General features: G+C 35.2%; 1 protein-coding gene across 2 annotated transcripts in view; it reads right to left on the bottom strand.

Moving 5' to 3' along the window:
• Positions 1–20,190, bottom strand: part of LOC150102110 (OTU domain-containing protein 5-A-like) — a 178,470-nt gene that overhangs the window by 84,849 nt on the left and 73,431 nt on the right. For both annotated transcript variants that reach the window (XM_090400163.1, XM_090400162.1), the window contains exons 4-5: positions 12,697–12,853; positions 6,647–6,795 (exon numbers count right to left, since the gene is read on the bottom strand). In XM_090400163.1, the coding sequence (XP_090256289.1) occupies positions 6,647–6,795; positions 12,697–12,853 (306 nt within the window). The remainder of the gene's footprint in view (positions 1–6,646; positions 6,796–12,696; positions 12,854–20,190) is intronic.

Here is a 20,190-nt window from a genome sequence, read left to right on the forward strand (position 1 = left end):
AGATGATAGAAATATAAGATCTGATAAATGTTGGAGTCTTGACAGGTAACAGACTGATTTGGAGAAAATTTGTAGATAAGAAGTTAGTAATGATGTAAATTTATCACGTAGTACTATCATATCCTGTACACCCCTTGAGGGTACATGGTATTTGATGATGATGATGCAATATAATATGAAGATCAGGGGATGTTTTGCTAAATTAGAGGGCGGAGATTCTCTTCCATCCACTATCGGTCTTAAGGGAATACCTATCTTATGTATTTTTGGTAAACCATAAATTCTTGGAACTAATGGGTATTCTTGTAGTTCTTTTAAGTTCTTCAGTCATTAAGCATCTTTTTAATTAGATCATTGGTTTTATTGTGAGCATGCAATGTGGGATATCTGTCTAAATATCTATAGGTATTAGAATCTTCAAGAAGAGTTTTCATTTTATTGTTATAATCTTCAGAGTTCAAAACTGCTGTTGCATTCCCTTTATCTGCTTTGATTATAACGATATTTTTGTCTGATTTTAGTTCTTTGAGGGATGTGTATTCTGTGTAAGGAAGGTTCCTTTCAGGTAATTTGCTTTGCAATAGTAAAGCTGCGCTCTGTATGCAGATGAGATCTGATGTATCACCAGGTAAATTTCTTATTCTTTTTTCTATTTCAGCGATTATGTCAATTTTTGGTAGGAAATGTGGTGTTAAGGCAAAGTTGAAACCTTTCATGAGTAGATTTTTTTCAGTTCTTGATAGGACTCTTGAAAAAAAAAAAAAAAAAGGTTAATAACTACTTTGGAATAATCTAGGTGTTTTCTTTGTTTTTGTTTTTCATGAAGAAGTTAGTTAAATTTTTTGATTAAAGTATGCTTCTTCCGATCAGAAATTGCTGCAGCTTTGTTATATGCGATGATATCCATGTTGTTCCACAGGTCGGAAGGAATAAATAATATACTTCTTTTGATAAAAAATATACCTCAGACATTATGATCGTGAATAACAGAACGTGACATCATCCAGCATTGTTTAAACTCAGCACTGCTTTGAATCTGCATTCTGATTTTTTAATTTTATAAACAGTCAGATGGCTACAACTGTATAGTATGAACTATTAATTTCTCTTTTTTGTTGTTTTAACTTTCAGTTACCTTTTACCCCTGAAGATGTAAGTCAAGCGACTTACAAAACTTGTTGGGTTTTATTTCTTTATTGTGCTCTTAGCTTAATAAAAAAAAATGTGGTCCAATTAACGGAATATGCCTTATGAACTTCTAAACCACAGAAACCTCCACTTATAATTAAAAGAGTTATTTATAACATGATTGTAAAGTCAATAATTTCTAATATGAAGACTGTAACAGTGTTCACAGGATAACATCCAAGAACTTATTTGAGATGGGAGTCCTGAACTACATTGAAAAGTCTCAGACAGATTGGAATGGAGGAAGTTGGTACTTGCAGCAAAGAACTTTAGAGCAAGCTAAGTAGAAAATCCCAGAAAATCTGTGACAAAGACATCTTCAATATTTCTTAATTATTCATTCCACTGAACATAATTATCAAAAGAAATGAGCCTTCATAATATAGAGCACAATTTCTCTTCTTTATCTCAAGTGAACATGGAAACATTCCACATCCAGCCCATCCCAAAGAAAGGTGATAAAAGTCAACCAACAAATTACTGTCCAATTGCTCTCATTTCTGTTCTTTCAAAAATTACGAGGTCATCAACAACCAACTATTGAACCATCTAAAGACATACCAACTAATCAGTAATCGGCAGTATTGATTCCACCACCCACAATTTACAGCTGATCTTGCTTTCACCACCTGCCTATGGACTCAGGTAATGAAGGAATTTGGAGAAACTCATGTGGTTGCCCTCGATATTTCAAAGGCATCTGATCAGGTTTGGCACAGGCCTACTCACCAAACTGCCATCCTCTGGTCTGCCTTCCCCACTCTGCAACTGGATCAGCAACTTTCTCACTGGTTGCTCACTATGTGTCATAGTGGACGGCTTACTCTCCTCAGATTTCCACACCAATGCAGGGTACCTCAAGGTTCTGTTCTTTCACCTACTCTCTTCCTCTTGTATATAAATGACCTGCTCTGAGACTTCCAATCCTATTCATAGTATTGCTGACAACAGCACACACTATTCCTCCTTTACATTCAAAAACCTCTCAGTGCTCAAGTATTAGAATCCTCAAGATTTACCACAACCAGGGACCTCAACTCAGATCTAGTTATATCTCAGTGGAACAAGGACAACCTTGTAAACTTCAATGCCACCAAAACTCAATTCTGTCTGATCTCTCGCAAGAAAGAGATCGCATCTCTCCCTCCATACTTTCAGTAATACTGAGATATCGAAACACGATCAGATTTCTCTTCTTGGACTGACTTGCACTTCCAATCATTCCTGGAACAACCATATTACAATTATAGCTTCTGCAGCAGCCAAAAAACTTTTTTTTTTTTTTTTTTTTAACAAGACACACCTTCACAGCTGCTAATTCTATACAAAGCTCAAATCTACCCAGTCATGGAATTATCTCCCATATTTGGGGTGATGCACCAAAATCCTCTCTAAGATTGCTTGATTCTATCCAGAATAGGGCAATCCAGCTAATTAATGATCCCTCCTGCTCTCTCAGACATTCAGTTTCCCTTGTGCCTCTTCTACAGATACTTTCATGGACAGTGCTCTGCTGAATTGGCCACTATTATTCCTCCATTCTCCTTCAAAATCATTAAAACAAGAGCCACTGCTAACTAACACCCTTTTATAGTCCTTCTTAAAATGCACCGAAATAACTTCACTACCTCCTCTTTTATTCCATCTACTTCTGTCCTTTGGAATAGTCCCCCGACTCCATCTTCCTTAAAGATTACAAGCAAAATGTGAACAGACTCCTCCTTTCTTCTATTCTTCTTGCTCACACATTGCTAGTGTGTTATAGGTCCTGTTTTCTTCTATCCCTCTTGCCCACACATGTCACTAGTGTGTTATAGGTCTTGTGGCCATTCATGTGTGGACAAGCTATATATATGTATATATATAAAAGTGAAGCCCATAAGCTACATGAAATTGCTTCTGCATTACTCAAAGCTAAACTTCCTCCACCAAATCTTTCTCCCATCAAGTTTAAATCTTTAAATTGGCTACTACAAAAGCAGACAAAGGAAGAGCTGTAACAGTTATGGATATTTCCAACAGACAAGTAACACTTCTCCTCTGTGAAAGAATTATGGGCCAAGAGATTGAGCTATAATCTCACAAAAAAAAAAAAGCTAAATAAAGAAACTGAATTTAAAACTAGATGAAGTTGTCGGCTTTGAAAAGTATACTATTAAGAAAACCAATTTCGATAAGTCTACCTACCAAAAATGCATGGAGTATTCCTCTTAGACCAATTGTAGATGCATGACTCCCACCTATTGCATTGCATAGCTCTTGAGCTTTCTCAAGGGTCATTCTAATTTATTAAAAAAAAAAAAAAAAAAAAGCTATCAGATTTCCTAGCATAAATAAAAAACTTGTCCTTGCAATGTATGGATATCATGGTCAGTTGCAACATTCAGTCCTTACTAATATTTCACTTATTAAAATAAAATTCTTGATTTGCTGTCACAAGCTTTCCCTCCTGATATAACTGTTTGGTTATCACACATTCAAATGATAAACAACATTTAAAAACAATGCAGGTAATGCCATGGCGAGACCACTTCCTCCTCCCACAAATTGCTACCTGGGACATTTCAAAGACTTGGTTGCCACCATGCAATTACAAAATTCTTTTTTAAGTATGTTAGGTGGATGATGTTTTTGCTATATGGTTGCATCCTGAAGCTAATCTTTCTTCATTTCCAACTAAGATCAGCAGCATTCACCTTATGCTCACATTCACTATGGAAAAAAAGAAAGGATTAAGTTGTCAAAATTAGCTTTTGACATCATGCTCTCCATCTGACATGCTAACAACTTCAGTACATCACAAACCTACTTTCATTTGCAATACATACAACAAAGTGCAACACATTATTGTTCTCATAATTGGCATCTTGAAAATCATTACTTCTCTAGAGATAGATCATGCTTGTTTACTCCAACTTCACCTTAAAAGAACTGGACACTATCTGAAAAATCCCACAATCAAAAGATGTGCTTAACAGAGACAAGTCTGTTCATATGAACTCCTTGGAATAGCTGAACCAGTTGCAAGGTGCCTGAAAAGATTTAACTTGGTGCTGACTTTCTTTTCTGTCAACCACGTCACCTCCACGTTACCTCTGACCTAGGATAAGTAATCTCCTCTGTTTGATGCTAAGATGACAAGAAAGGACCCAGAGAAAGACCAAGATCTAGGTAGACTGATTCATTCAGAAGTGTCTAGAAGACTGAAATATTAGATATGATAATACTGAATGCTGAGTTTCTTTCATATTAGTCTTACTTGTAAGACTAATATGGAAGAAAATTATGGATAATAGATTAGTAATAATATAAACTTAATCATGTAGTACTGACATAATAGCCTGTATACCCCTTAAGGGTTATTACAAGAATGTACACAGTATATCTTCTGTGCACATTCTTGTAACAAGCCTTGCAATTCTTTGCCCTTCAGCTCTGTTTGGTTATAACTTTCAATGACTTTGTTCTCAGTTCTATGGGTTCTTAATAGTGTCCTGTGAATGTCTGGAGAGTGGCAGAACAGAAGCACTATCTCCTCTGTTCATTTCTTTCAATTTCATTACATATTTAGGAAACATTTACATACATGATAAATAATAAAACTAAAAGTTATCCTTTCCTTTTTACTTATTTCTTTAAAATCGATCATTGCCAAAAATAAAAAATAAAATAAAAAAAGTAAGTAATTTGATATGACTAAATAGCAGATATCCTACAATTCCATGGAAGTTTCTGTTAATAATAAGTCATCAGGTAAGGGAAAGTATTGCAGTCAAGCTATGACTATTCACTCAAACAACATGTAAGCAGTGAGCATTAGTTAATAGTGTACATTTTGAGTATGATTGTGTTGGTTCATTTCTGAAAATATTTTTCTGTAGATATGGATGTATTAAAAAAAAAAGAAAAAAAAGAAAAAAGAAAAGGAAGGAGAGAATGAGATGAAGAAAGGTGTTAGTTTCTGCAGTGGTGAAACAATTTTTAACATTCAGAAAATGTTCTTTCCCAATTTCTACTGCTCCAGTTACATAATTTTTAAAAGGAATACAATAAAAGCATAATCACAGAATATGAATTTAAATTAAAATCTGTAGAGGGTTTTAAAAATAAAACAAAACAAAACAAAACAAAAAATAATAATTTTATGAGAAGTCAGCATGAATGTGCAATCTATATATACTATCTGATCAAAAGTATCCGAATACCCCTCTGTAATTCGTAAACAGATGTCTAGATATCACTACGACCTCATTTTAGTGATGTGGTTGCCACATCAGTAAGAAATCTGTCAGAGACATTTCAACCCTCCTCAAGTTACCCAAGTCAACAGTCAGTGATGTGATTGTGAGGTGGAAATGTGAAGGCACAGCCACAACAAAACCATGGTCGGGCAGGCCACATTTAATGACAGACAGAGACCATCGAGCATTGAAGAAGGTGGTTCGTGGAAATTGCCAGACATCGAGTGAAACAATTACCTGGGAGTTCCGCAGTGCTACTTACTGTCTAGCCAGCACTATGACTGTGCATCAAGAGTTAATAGGAATGGAATTCCACAGTTGAGCAGCTGCCCATAAACCAAACATTTCTCCTGTGAATGCTAATCGTCGCCTGCAGCGGTGTAAAGAGCGACACTACTGGACAGTGAACAACTGGAAATGTGATTTGGAGTGATGAATCATGCTTTACCATGTGGCAGTCTGATGGGAGGGTTTGGGTGCGGCGAATGCCTGGAGAACGATTCCTGCAAGTGTGTGTAGTGCCAACCGTGAAATTTGAACGATGTGGCGTTATAGTGTCGGGGTGTTTTTCATGGAATGGACTTGGCCCTCTCTTAACACTACACAGAAATCTAAATGCGGATGGGTACAAGGACATTTTGACCTGTTGCGTACTGTCTATGGTAGAAGATCAATTTGATGATGACTATTGTCTGTATCAACATGGATCAATATTGTCTGTATCCACTTGCCATAAAGCAAGGTCTGTGACGGAATGGTTTGCAGACAATAACGTTCCAGAAATGGACTGGCCAGCTCAGAGCCCTGACCTGAATCCCACAGAACATCTTTGAGATGAATTAGAATGTTGACTTCACTCCAGACCCCAACGACCCACATCACGAACTGCTCAGGCTACAGCTCTTCAGAAAAGAATGGGCTGCCATTCCTTCAGAATGGCAGCCCATTCTTTTCTCTGGGATGCAGAGAACGTCTCTGCATCCCAGAGATGTTCCAACACATGGTAGAAAGTCTCCCTGCAGAGTTAGAGCTGTCATAGAAGCAAAGGGTGGACTCACCCTGTAGTAATGTCCACTACTGGAAAGTGTGTCAGAGGGAAAGTCTAATTACAGTTTCAAGTAGGCGTCCGGATACTTTTGATCAGAGAGTGTATATAAAAAAAGAAACAAAGACTAAATGGGAGGAGTAATAAAAAATTTTAAAAAGTCATCCCTTACCCCTGGTTTAAAGGATGGGAGACCAAGTCCAACTCCAACTGTTGCTTTGTAGGGATCAACAATTGAATTGTAATGAATATTCCTGTGATAGCTCAACCGAATTGGATCACTGTCTGTTTTCTGCATCCCATGAAATATGTTGATTGGCTCTAAAACATGCATAAAAAATATAGCACTTAAACATAAAAATTATACAATATATATATATGACATAACGGATTTACTCGGCTGAGAGACATTTTTTTAAAAAGATTAAATGACTGAAAGCTGAGAGATAAAAGTAAAAAATACTACTAAAATAAAGAGTCAAAAGGCTTCACAGTGCTGCGATGAAAAATTATAAAAATTAGAATTAGAATTAAAAATTAGATATAATGTTGGATTTAATATCTACTTAATTTTTATAAAAAAATATTATTTAGTTAAGTAGATTACATGACTAGTTTCGTCTTCATAGAAGATTTCTTCAGGTGCATAACATGGGGGAACAACCAACAAAAAATTTCCAAAAGAACAAAAAAATCTATACATTAAAGCATTAACATATTAACATTTGAAACTGTTCTGTGTATCTCCTCATTGTTGGATGTGCACATGCGTTCCACAATTCGTGAACACCAAAGTTGTATGGCAGCACAATGGCAGTCTGAGAGATTATAGCTGAGGTTGGTGTTGAGATGTATATGACTGGGGACAATTTCTTTGGATTCCATAATTCTTCTTTTCAGTTCATCATAACATTGAAAGATATTTTGAGATTTGTCCCATAAGACTGGATGAATGAAGTTTTCCTCATTACCTCATATTTGTCAGAAGAATTCAGGACATGGTTTGACAGAGCACTAGCTCTGGTTCTGTCGTATGTGTCTCTTATGTTCCTCAAGACGTAATTCGATGGATTTTTCCATCTGGCCAAAATAAGGTTTATTGCAGTTGCACCAAATTTGGTAAATGCCAGGATATTTCAGGTTGTTATTTTTTGTTTGGGCCTACTGGGCAAGGAATGGAATTTCAGAAGAGAGAAAGAAATCCAGATGTATTTTTTTTAAGAACTTGGGCCAATTTTGGGGAAACGGAACTAGTATATGGTTGGGATATGTAGCCTTTTTCACTATTTCTATCTTCAGTATGGTGAGAAGGTGGATTGAAAAGTAACTTATTAACAACCTTTCAACAAAATGGTTATTCGAAACAAACAATAAGTGGTGAGCCCATGGCCGTACCTTCTTTTTGTAGGTAAAAATTATTTTGACACATGAAATACAAGGAGCGAAGTACATGGGTAAAGAGGGCCATGATATCAGGTGGAAGCATTTGATCAGGCCATTAGTGAAAAGGGCAGTTATGTCAAAGCTGACTAATAAATCTTCGTCATTGAGTATGATGCTTCTAATTTTGTTTATAAAGTGTTGTGTTTTTTTTTTTATGTAGTAGGAGGGGGTGACCTACCACCTCCTTGAGTTTGGCCGCTAATTTCTTCGCTCACCACTCTGCCCCCAATAGCTAACTTTTACATGGAAGACTTTGAGCAACAAGTTCTAGATTTGGCCAGCCTAAAGCCCAAGGTCTGGCTCAGATATGTTGATGATATTTTTGCCATTTGGCCCTATGGCTGGCGAAACTTTAAATACATTCCTAAGCCACCTGAACAAACAACACAAACATATCCAATTTACCATCAAAATCAAAAACAACAATTGTCTCCTTTTCTAGACACACTCATCACATGTCTTCCCTTGGGCTCTCTCCCCTTCACAATCTACCCAAAACTACATACACGGGCCAATACACACATAGAAATTGATACCATCATTCAATAGAAAAACTAGAAGTCATAAACACCCTCAAACACAGAGCCCTAACAATTTGCTCTAATGAACAAGCTCTGAACCAAGAATTTGAAATTATTAACCAAGCATTTGTAAAAAATGGCTACAATAAAAAAAAGTTCACAAAATCCTCCATAAAAATGCCACTAAAAACAAAAAGATTACAAAAATGCTATAGCCATACCCTGTATCAGATGCATATCAGAAAAAATAGAACACTACTTAAATACAACATTGAGACTACCTTCAATCCCCCTGACAAAATTAAGAAATTCACTTAGCTCTTCCAAAGATCCTCTTTCATACCTGGCCCACCCAGGGATTTACAAAATCCAATGTACTTGTAACCTACCTTACATAGGGGAAACAGGATGCACTATCACAATCAGAAAAGACAAACACAAATGACACATTAAATAACTCCACTATGGTAAAACAGGCCTATCAGACCACACATTCCAAATATGCCACAGAATTGACTGGAAAGGCACCAAGTCCCTACACCGCACCAAAACCTGGTTTGAGAGAAAATTCAAAGAAGCTTATGAAATGCTAAAACATTATCTAAACCTGAACAAAAATGACGGATTAATCATTCCAAGAATGTGAAGGACCCATCTGCAACCCTAACAACCAGAATAAGCCAAGAAAATCTCAATACGAGAGGATTTTAGAAATGTTTAATGTAGTTCCGTTTTTAATTTATTCGTATTTTAATTTTATTTTATTTACTTATTTTTTCCCACAAGAGGTCAGGCTAGGTTAAAACATTAACAAGCATTTAGATTCATTTTACTTTTGTATAGTGCAGTGTCATGTAGCTTGTATCTCATATACTACATATGTATTTTTCCTGATGATGATGACCTTAATACAGAAGTCTAAACGTTGAATGTTAAGTAATGTAATTATTCTAACACGTGTGTTGTGCCTCCATAAATCCTTCACTATGAATGCTGTCCGCCACGTAACCTTAAAAGAAAGAAAGGACTCCTTTTCTCTGATTGTTATCGCATGAATATAATATTTTGTATTTATTGCTTAGAAAGATCTCACGAGTTTTTGTCTTTTTTGTTTCAGTCACCTCTAATATGTCGATCTAGTACTTATCTAATTCTTTGCCATTCAGGCTTCCTATGTTGAAAGTACCGATCTTGTGATGTTGAGTTTGGATGTATTTCAGGATTTGTTCCAGTAGCTGACTTTTCACAGTTTGCCCTGGTTCTCTGGCAAAAACAATGCAGGCTCTTGTTTAACCAGGTTTAAGCCAATAAGAATACAATTTGGTCAGCTGTAAAATAATTCTATACCAGGATTTAATACTATTATATCCCAATCTGAAAAGTATGATAACTGTGAATCTACAGATTCACAGTCATCATGCTGATCTCAATGGTGAAGAACTGATGTCCTGAAAGTCATTTGCTGTGAAGTTAATAGAACAAAAATCTGTGGAAATCAGTTTATGATCTACAATTTGGTGTTCATTATTTAAGAATATAACAAGACAGTTATTGCCACAAGGTAAGTATATTATGTATGTGTTCTTCAATCAATTTTCTATTAGTCTTCCATAGCAAAAACAGAACTAATGTGGCAATATGCCAAAGGAAATATCTGGTGATCCAGAGGCATTGCAAATTCCTCCTTGCTCACCCAAGTGTCTTCTCTTGAATAGCATGGCATTGAAATCTACAGCTTGTCATTAATATGGTTTTGCTTAGCCACTTATAAGCCACAAGTATAAATTTCACTTTTAGATATCTGTGAATATCTTTAGATGAAAGGTGGATATTTATTGTCAAGTGTGATAACATTTTTTTTACAGATGGCCTGAAAAACCATGTTGAAACTCCAAGACAAGGTTCTTAGTTTACATAACCTTTGTAAAGTGTTGGTACATTTTCCTAACCTTTTGTGTATGAGAATACCATAAACAATTAAAAATGCGAGAGAGAGAGAGAGAGAGAGAAATAGAAATTCAGTCAAGTGTCATATTGGTTATGGATTTATTTACTATAAATGCCATTTTAAACTACTTATAGCAAAAATTACAGCTTTTGTTGAGTGTGGTTAATGCAAGTTTACTTTTATATTTAACTGTTACATTACTAAAATAAAGAGCCTAAAGGCTTCAGTTCAGCGATGCAAAATTATTTTGCATCGCCGAACTGAAGCCTTTAGGCTCTTTATTTTAGTAATTACTTTTACACAGAGACCGAGAGTTTGCTTACGAAAAATACATTTCTCTGTCGTTTCAAGTTCCATAGTATACGAAACGAGAGTTTTTGCACTCTTAAGGTTTCTAGCTGATCTCTAAGGTAGAACGAATCAGTTCAAATCAGCTGTCAAGTCAGTGAAACCTTATCAAAATGGATTAATAAAAGGTGAATATATAGATGCTTAGGCAGTATCTTCTAAGTAGACCATAACTAAGGCAACTCGTGAATGCCGAGGAGTGTATTCCCGTAAGCTCTCTGGCAACTACAAAACTTTCATAGTTCCTACATTCATCTTTGAAATAATGCTGGATTTAATATCTGCTTGACTTATATAATTTAGCTGTTTATATTACTGTTAAGAGGAAGTATGCATATTTCAATCATAATACTAATCGACTAAACTTAATGCAATATTTAACAAGCTGTACTTAAATGAAAAAATAATCAATCATATTGTAAAAATAATCATAATTAAAATTCTGACTATTTTTACGAATTATTTATGTTAAAATGTTTATTAGTTTTGTTTTCATAACACGCATTGTCAGCACTTGCGATTTGCCCGTTATGGAAATTGTTTTGTTAAAAGTGATATGTAAAGCAGTTAAAAATTTAATGTACTTACCGGATTTGAATAGTTGTGTTACTTTAAACAAATTTATTATGGTTTGAAATATTAAGTTTTGTGTTTTATGAGAACATTCTCTTGTCGCTAACGGAGACAATGTGTCAGCCATTATACAGTACTTAATTTCTCACTTGCCACGGAGTGCGCATGCTCGCCGAGAGGTTCGATGTGTGATTGATAGCTGACAAGGAAAGCGTTCGGTATCTGAGTAACGCCTGTAAACAAGATAGCGTTCGGAAGGATTTTAGAACACAGGCTGGCAGATATTTAGGTTCGGAGGGACTTAAGTTTTTTTTTATGTGACAGTCGGAGGAAAATTAATAGTATATTCCGAAAAAGGAATCGTGGAACTATTAAGTTTTAATGTGGATAAATAAAAGAAAATATTGCTATAGGCATTTTAAAAGGAATATTGGAGGAAATGCTAACTGAAAGATTTATAGTAGATTCTGAAAAGGGAATCGTAGAACTATAAGTTTTTTAATTGGAAGAGCAAGACTGTCAATAAGCATTTAGTGAATAAAAGAAGAATTTTCTATTTACGTTCTAAAGGAATGTTCGAGAAAACTCTGATTAGGAAGTTTCACCTGTATTAAGGACACCAGATCTGACTATTATTTCTACTGAAGAAAAGAGACAGAATTAAGTCAGGAAGAATTAATGTGTGTTACATAAGTGATGAGAAAGGATCCTGTAAAAATGAAGAATAGAGTCATATATCTTTGGAGAAGGGCCTTGACAGAGAAAGAAACTTGCTATGAACTTTTTGTGATTGTGCAAACAAAGTGTTTAGTCTAGTCTTAAGTGTAAGTTTATTTTTAAAAGGCCTTGGATCCAATTAATTTTGTAATTAGTTATGTAATATTTGTTTGAAGTGTATATATATTGTTTTTGTTTTATTAAATGTGTTTATTTTGCATTTTGGTCTTGAGTCAGTGATTATTTGGATTCTGAAAGAAAGAGTTAAGATCAATGCACCAATTGGAGTGAACCCTTGTGCATATAATAACATATAGGTACACTCAGAATAAAAAAAAATAATTGTTAGAAACAGAGATCATCTCTATGGTAGGATTAATAATATTTAAGATAATATATATGAATATTATTATTATTATTCCTGATACCTCCAAGGAGTCCGAAGACTCATCGTGGGAGGACACCTACAACTGTCTCAACCACAATATCTTGTGGTAGCTTAATAGTCAAAAGTCAGCAAGAATCTATCTATACTTAAAATTTTCTCCATGAATAACATATGGAGATTCTCTTTAACATGCTATGAATCTTAATACTGTACATTTTGTGATCAATCACAGTTTTATGTACACTGACTTTTCTAATCATAATGAACTGATTGAAATAACATACCTGTACTATAATGATAAACTTCAATTGGCCTATTGTACATTTCGGACATGGCTTGCATTTCTATATGGTTCCCATGAATATGGTCACATCGTTTTCTTTGAATGTATTTTTCAAAGTCCTCTGTTACATACTGGGAAAAATAGTCCGAATTCTTTGACTGTAATTAAAAAATGCATTGCTAAAGATTCAATAATGTAGCTCTATAATGAGAAAATTAGCATTTTGTAATACAGACATATATAATATAGTTAAGAATTTTCGTGTATGATTATATGGATACAAGCAATACAGAATGAAAGAAAAACAAGTATAATCCAATATTTAAAATATTTATGAACTTTCAATAAAAATGCTAATAAATAAGAAAATTCAATAATTTAATTTTTAATGAAAACTCAGTTAAAGAAGAACATGTGGCATTATTTGTACTGTTATTATTTCTTCACTACTGAAATAAACAAGTTCTTTACAAAATTTTGACAGATTTGAAAGGTTACCTCACATTTTTAAAAAGAATTCTTAGTATTCTTAAATACACTGCATAAATGAAAAGTACCAAGTTTAAGTAAAATGAAATGGAGTTTATGATCACTAGTAAAATGCTAATCTTAGATTTTTTTTTAATTAAAAACAGGCACTTTTTTACCCTTAGTGGAGAAAACACAACAAATAGGGATAATAATTAATTATATTTATTTAGCTATCACATTATTAGGTCAATATTTCAGCTCAGTCACTAAGACATCTTCCTGAGCTAGGCAGTTGAATATCAGGGTGATACGGAAATATTAGAGAAAGTACAGAGACAAGTGACTAAGGCTGTCTTGGGACTGTGGAATTTTGAGTACAAGATTGGACAGATAAGAGAAGAAAAGGATGAGCAAGACATAAATTGGTGAAGAAATGTATCACAGACAGAGCATAAATATAATTCAAATAGTACACAATGGGAGAAAGTCGCCCCAGAAAGCTGTATGTTAAGTGTCATGAATAAGGAAGTAAGAGACAACATAATAATGCTGTCTCTTAATGTTTATTATTTATAGTTTCATAATGTTTTGATGTAGAGTTACAAACAAGTGGAATGCACTGCTGAACCAAAGGCACTAATGCTAAATCTCTTCAAGGTAGGTATGATGTGAAGCATCTCCCATGATAAGCTGCAACTCCATTGAAATAATACTAATACTAGATTAATATGAATTGACAATTCTTATAATCAAGGTTTTTGCACAGGATTTGTATTTAAAAGGCTAATAATTCAAATGTCAATAAATAAAATTATGTAAAAAAAAGTGGTCAGAGAAGTTCATTTAAAGATAACCTTCTAGATAAACAGCAGAATGTCACACTATTTACCACAGCAACTAATGGCAAACAATGACTATATCACTGGTGTGGTGAATATATACAAGACAACTGGCACTACTGCACAGTCATTTGCAATAGTGAATTTAGTACATTGTGTTCATCTGGATGTTGATATTTTTTCAATTTGTAATAATTATGCTCTCCATTCACAATGCAGTTAATATTTTCAATGCTTCTACCTATTTTCATTGTCTTTGTCTTGTTATTGCTGACCTTTGTACCAAATCTATTACAACAGTTATTCAATTTAGTTAGGGAATCTTGCAGACTTGTAGAGATTTATTTAGAAGTATATCATCATCCACATAAAGCAAAGAGCTAACATGACCATCTCCAATTTTGATATCAGGTTTAATACCACTTTCCTTCATAATGTGATTCATATAAATAATGAATAACAGAGGGTATAATGTACATCCTTGTCTGACACCAGATTTAACATTAAGCCATCTTCCTGTATTTCCTTCAATTCTAACTACTGACTTGCAACTCAAATAAAGATTACGTATTTGTTGATATAATACCCCATTGACACCATACAACATTTTGAATAGCTGTATGTTCCAATTATTTAAGTTAAAGGATATTACATATAATTACTATAATTAGTTATTAAATACAATCTTTGTTATATTCCCACAATTTCTCACTACTTGTCATAAAGTGAAAATCTGATCCTGACAGCCTCTATTTGGCCTGAATCCAGCTTATTTTTCACCAAGCTTCTATTCCATAATCTTCTCATCCGTTTTATCTCAAGTATACTTGCATAAACTTTACCAGGAACACTCAGTAGAGAAATACCTCTGTAATTCCCACTTTCCTCCATTTCTGAGCTTCTTCAACAACCTCCAGAATATCTTGCCACCTTCTTGATATCTCATCTCATTTTCCTTTTATCCTCTTTTACCTTGCAGTGTCAAGAGTTTATTAATCTTCGGACCTCAACCGTTCACAGGATAAGGTAGTCAGCCCTACGCCCTAGTGTATCCTGAGTCCTGTAGTGTTCAGTTCTCAAGACCAGTTTGCCTGCATTCAGTTTTATTTCCCTTTTTATATATCGATACTATGGGAGCTCTACTCCAATAACCTGGAATTTGTCCCTCTCCTGGCATTCAGAACTATGCAGTGCAGTCACTGGAAGACATTTATACCTCCATACTTGAGCATTTCTGGTTGATTATCATCTACTCCAGCTGCCTTTCCACATTTAATGCTTTTTTCTACTTCAATTATGGATATGTATTCCTGACTGCATGCCTGTTGAGTGTTTTTTTACCACTTTGCTGTCACTGGTAGTTTTATTTAGCAATTTTTCAAAGTAATTATACTTTAATGATCTATTTTTCTAGTTTTCATGTCACCTTTATCACCTCTAATTCCTTTTACAGCACTCTTTCCTCCATTTAGCTTCTTCAGCAACCTTCAGAATATCTTGCCACCTTCTTGATATCTCATTTTCCTTTTATCCTCTTTTACCTTGCGGTGTCAAGGTGGTCAGCCCTATGTCTTAGTGTATCCTGAGTCCTGTAGTGTTGAGTTCTCAAAGCCAGTTTGCCTGCTTTGCGTGAAAAACCCCAGGATAAACTGGGGGAAAAACCTTACTGTCCATGCCCAAGACTGGCTAACTTGGCTATGGCTGAGGAAGATCCTTCAGCTCTTCACATCACCGACATGAATCGAACCTAGGACACTCCTTCCCCAGGCATATGGTTGTGAAGCTCACAGTCACTAGGCTAACCACGTGGACTCATCTTGATATTTATTTTCTATATTCTTACCAAACTCTTCCCATGACTTTTGTTTAGCTAGTTATACACAGTGTTTAGCTTTCTTACATTTGTCTCTATTTTTCTAAGAGTACAAGCTGACTTATTTGCCAGAAACATTTGATATGATTTCTTCTTTTCCTTCACTGCCTCTTTAACTTCCTGTGTCCACCATGGAGTTCTGATTTTTCTATCCTTGCAGACAACCTCACCACATGCCTCTCTGGCTGAATCAATCAATATTTTCTTCAGGGCTTGCCACTGAATCTCCAAGGTTTGGTTCCTGTTCTCAAACTCTAATTTTTTCTTGAATAATAATAATAATTATTATTATTATTAAGTGACAGCTCCAGGGAGTCCAAAGACTCATCGAGGGAGAATGTGCCAACACCATCGAACGATTGGTCCCTTCTAACTACTAACCGCGCTCAAATCTGCTTAACTTTTTATGAGCCATTAGTAGCAGAAGCTCTACCAATCGACCAACCTTCGCTGGCTCGTGTTTGTGTATTTTAGTCTACAGTTCACATCTGAGAGCTGCTCAACTTTTATTCGCTTTAAAACTTTCTTACATGTTCTTCCTTTCGATATGAAATTGATTTTATCCTGCTCAAAACTAAATATTGATCGCTTCCAATTTCAAATCCTCTGTACACTCTAGTATCCTGCACCAGGGAGAAAACATCACTATCAACAATAACATAGTCAATGAGACGTTTCTTATTCCTTGCCTCTTCTCCCCAAGTGAATTTGTGCACATTTTTAGCAGAAATCCAACCAGGTATTTGTCATTATTATTAGCTTTGCCCTTTTCTCCAAATTTTCCCAAAATATTTTTGTATGTCTGCCAATCATTTCCTACTCTGCTATTTAGATCGCCAACAAGGACCAACTTTTCATTTTTCATTGTGTCAGTTGGTTTCTCTAAAGCCTCAAAAAATTCCTCCACTTCTATCTTAGTAGAACCTTCTGCAGGACCATAAGCACAAGTAAGACTCATTGTCCAGTTCTCCATTTTGATATTTGCCAATATTACTCTACTTGAAATTGCCTGCCATTCAAGAAAATTAGCCTCGTATTTAGTGTTGAATACTATGACTACTCCTTTTCTTGATTGTCATTGCCTGAATATAACATTTTGTATTTATTGGTCAGAAAGATCTCACCAGTTTTTTGTCTTTTTTGTTTCAGTCACCCCTATTATGTCGATCTTGTACTTATCCAATTCCTCAGCGAGCTCCATTTCTTTGCTATTCAGGCTTCTTACGTTGATAGTACCAATCTTGAACTCTGGTGATGTTGAGTTGGGGGTGTGTTTTAGGATTTGTTCCAGTAGCTGACTTTTTGCTGTTTGACCTGGTTTCCCTGGCGACAACAACAGGAGCCTTGTTTATCCGGGCAACGCCCCCAGCTGGTATGAAATTCTGTCATGTCGTACCATTATTTTATATTGTGGTTTAAGCCAAGAAGAATACAATTTAGTCAGCTAAATCCCAAATTGACAACCCATCCTTGTTCATTCGGTGTCCAGGTAGATACCTAAAAGGGTGCACCACAAGAAGGTGAAGATTGGACATTACGTCAGAAGCCCTGGTCAGTTCTCCACATTCCTTTAAAGGCTATGTCCAGGTCTCCTCAGAGTTATACTGCTTTGACCCTTAAGCACCCGTACAATAAACCTTTATGGTAAAAATATAATTGATACTTTTGTAATTGATACTACTGATGAATTAATACAGAACTGATAACTATCAAGAATGAAAGAGGATATTGCATTTAATTAATCTAATTAATTAGAATGAAGTATTTTGGCATTATTCATTTTTAATATATTTATATTAAAGTAATATATTTCAGGAATGCATTAAAAAATGTAACAATATATTTTATGGAGAGAATAAATTCAAATTTACGTACATTCAACTTATAAGCATTTCCATGAGCATATGTTTGTAAGTAGAGTTCACCTGTATATTTATTTAGTTGCAGTAAATTATATATAAATGGTACACAAGCATTCAAATTTTCTATAGAATTTTGGACAGATCTAAATATCAAATAGGTACTAGCAATAAGGAAGTAAATGCCCTTTGTTAGTATATCATTTGATACCAGGGTGGCAAGAAAAAAAATCGAGAGCATTTAAGTGGACTGATGTAGTCAGAAGTGTCTTTAGAAGACTGAAATTAAGATCTGACAATAATGGAATCCTGAGAGACAGATTAATTTAGTCTAAAACTGTAAATAGGAAGTTCATAATAATCAAATTTTTCATGCAGTACTACAACAGTATCTTGCGCACATCTTGAAGACATGTCAGGAATTAAATGTTGCCTTCTGTTAAAAGTAAATACCATAATGAGCAACAAATTAGTGCATATTAATAGTAGCTTACAAATGTCACATGCATAGTAGGCATTTATTTAAATACCACAATGTTGATTTGCACTTTATTGCCAAAATCTCACAGTAATATATCAATGGAAGTTTTATGTGCCCTTAGTAAAATTTTATGTGGTACAAACGTGAAAACAAAGCTTTACAATTTGTGTTGCTTAACCTAATGCAACACAAGACTGCCTATCTATGTATTAATGGGACCAGCTATTTACTACTGTTTTTTTTAATACTAATGGAACATTTCGTGATAAGCACTTGCTTACAAATGGTCTCTTTTTCTTCTTCACTTCTGTACAATGCAATAAAAATACTATATTATTTATTTAGAAGCTAAATGTAGAAGTAATTACATGTAGAAGCTAATTAAAATTGTGGAGAGAGAAAAATTGTAATGTTCAAAACGTAACAATTACAGTGGAACCTCGGTTGTCTAATGACTCTCATCTCGTACAAATCGGTTCCAGAACATATCTTCAGAACAAAAAACACTCCAGTTTTCGAACAGAATCTCGGTTCCCGAAGAGGCAAACCGGCAACCAGGTGCTCTGCGGGCTGACATGTAAGGAGGGAGAGCGTCAGTTACGCAGCAGCCTCCTCTCAGTGCAGACACCTGCTCGAATTATTATTATGTGACACCTCCAGGGAGTCCAAAGACTCATCGAGGGAGAGTGTACCAACAGCATTGAACGATTGATCCCCTTCCATGCCTTTTCTTGATTTTTTTGTGTTTTGTTGTTTTTTCATAAATTATTATTAAATAAACTACCATGGGGCTTAAGAAGGATAGTAGCAGCAGCAAAGCAAAAAAAAAAAGTGTTAGAACCACGATAGAAGTGAAAAAAAAGAAATCTTATTGAAACATGAAAATGGCGTTTGTGTCTCGAATCTTGCTTTGCAATTCGGTATGGCAAAATCAAGATCTGTACAATACTCAAAAATAAAGAGGCAATCAAGGGAGCTGATGTTGCAAGAAGAGTGAAAGTTCTTACTAAACAAAGATTACAGACAACTGAAGAAGTGGAAAAACTGTTGCTGATTTGGATAAACGAGAAACAGTTAGCTGGTGATTGTGTTTCTGAGGCTGTAATTTGTGAAAAAGCGAGGCGATTACATGATGATGATCTGTTAAAGTAAATCCTGGTACGAGTGCTGATACTGATGTGTTTAAAGCTAGTAGAGGGTGGTTCAAGAAATTTAAGAGGAGAAGTGGTATACATAGTGTGGTTAGGCATGGGGAGGCTGCGAGTTTGAACCAAGAAGCTGCTGAGAAATATGTGCAAGAATTTACTGACTATGTTAAGGCTGAGGATTTTCTTCCCCAAGAAGTGTCCAAATGTGATAAAACCAGCCTATTTTGGAAAAAAATTGCCAAAGAGGACCAACATCACTCAGGAAGAAAAAGCATTGCCAGGATACAAACCAATGAAGGACAGGCTGACTCTTTTGCTATGTGGAAACACAGGTGGGGACTTCAAGGTCAAGCCATTGCTTGTGTACCACTCTGAGAATCCGAGGGTATTTAAAAAAAATAACGTGATGAAAAGTAGATTGTCTGTTATGTGGAGGGCTAATAGTAAGGCTTGGGTAACCAGGCAATTTTTTGAGTGAAGTCTTTGCCCCTGGTGTGAGAAAATACCTTCAAGAAAAAAATTTGCCAATAAAATACCTTCTTGTGATGGACAATGCTCCTGCTCACCCTCCAGGCTTGGAGGACGAGTTGGCAGAGGAGTTTGATTTTATCAGAGTGAAGTTCCTTCCCACTAACACAATTCCTCTAATCCAGCCCATGGAACAGCAGGTCATTTCAAACTTCAAGAAACTACACCAAAGCACTGTTTCAAAGGTGTTTTGAAGTGACCTCTGACACAGAATTAACACTCAGAGAATTCTTAAAAAATCACTTCAACACCCTCCATTGCTTAAGTATGCTTGACAAAGCCTGGGTACAAGTGAC

The sequence above is a fragment of the Typopeltis vanoorti genome, chromosome 11, assembly GCF_054136105.1.
Source record: "Typopeltis vanoorti isolate ZY-2024b chromosome 11, IOZ_Tvanoo_1.0, whole genome shotgun sequence".
Classification (NCBI taxonomy): domain Eukaryota; kingdom Metazoa; phylum Arthropoda; class Arachnida; order Uropygi; family Thelyphonidae; genus Typopeltis; species Typopeltis vanoorti.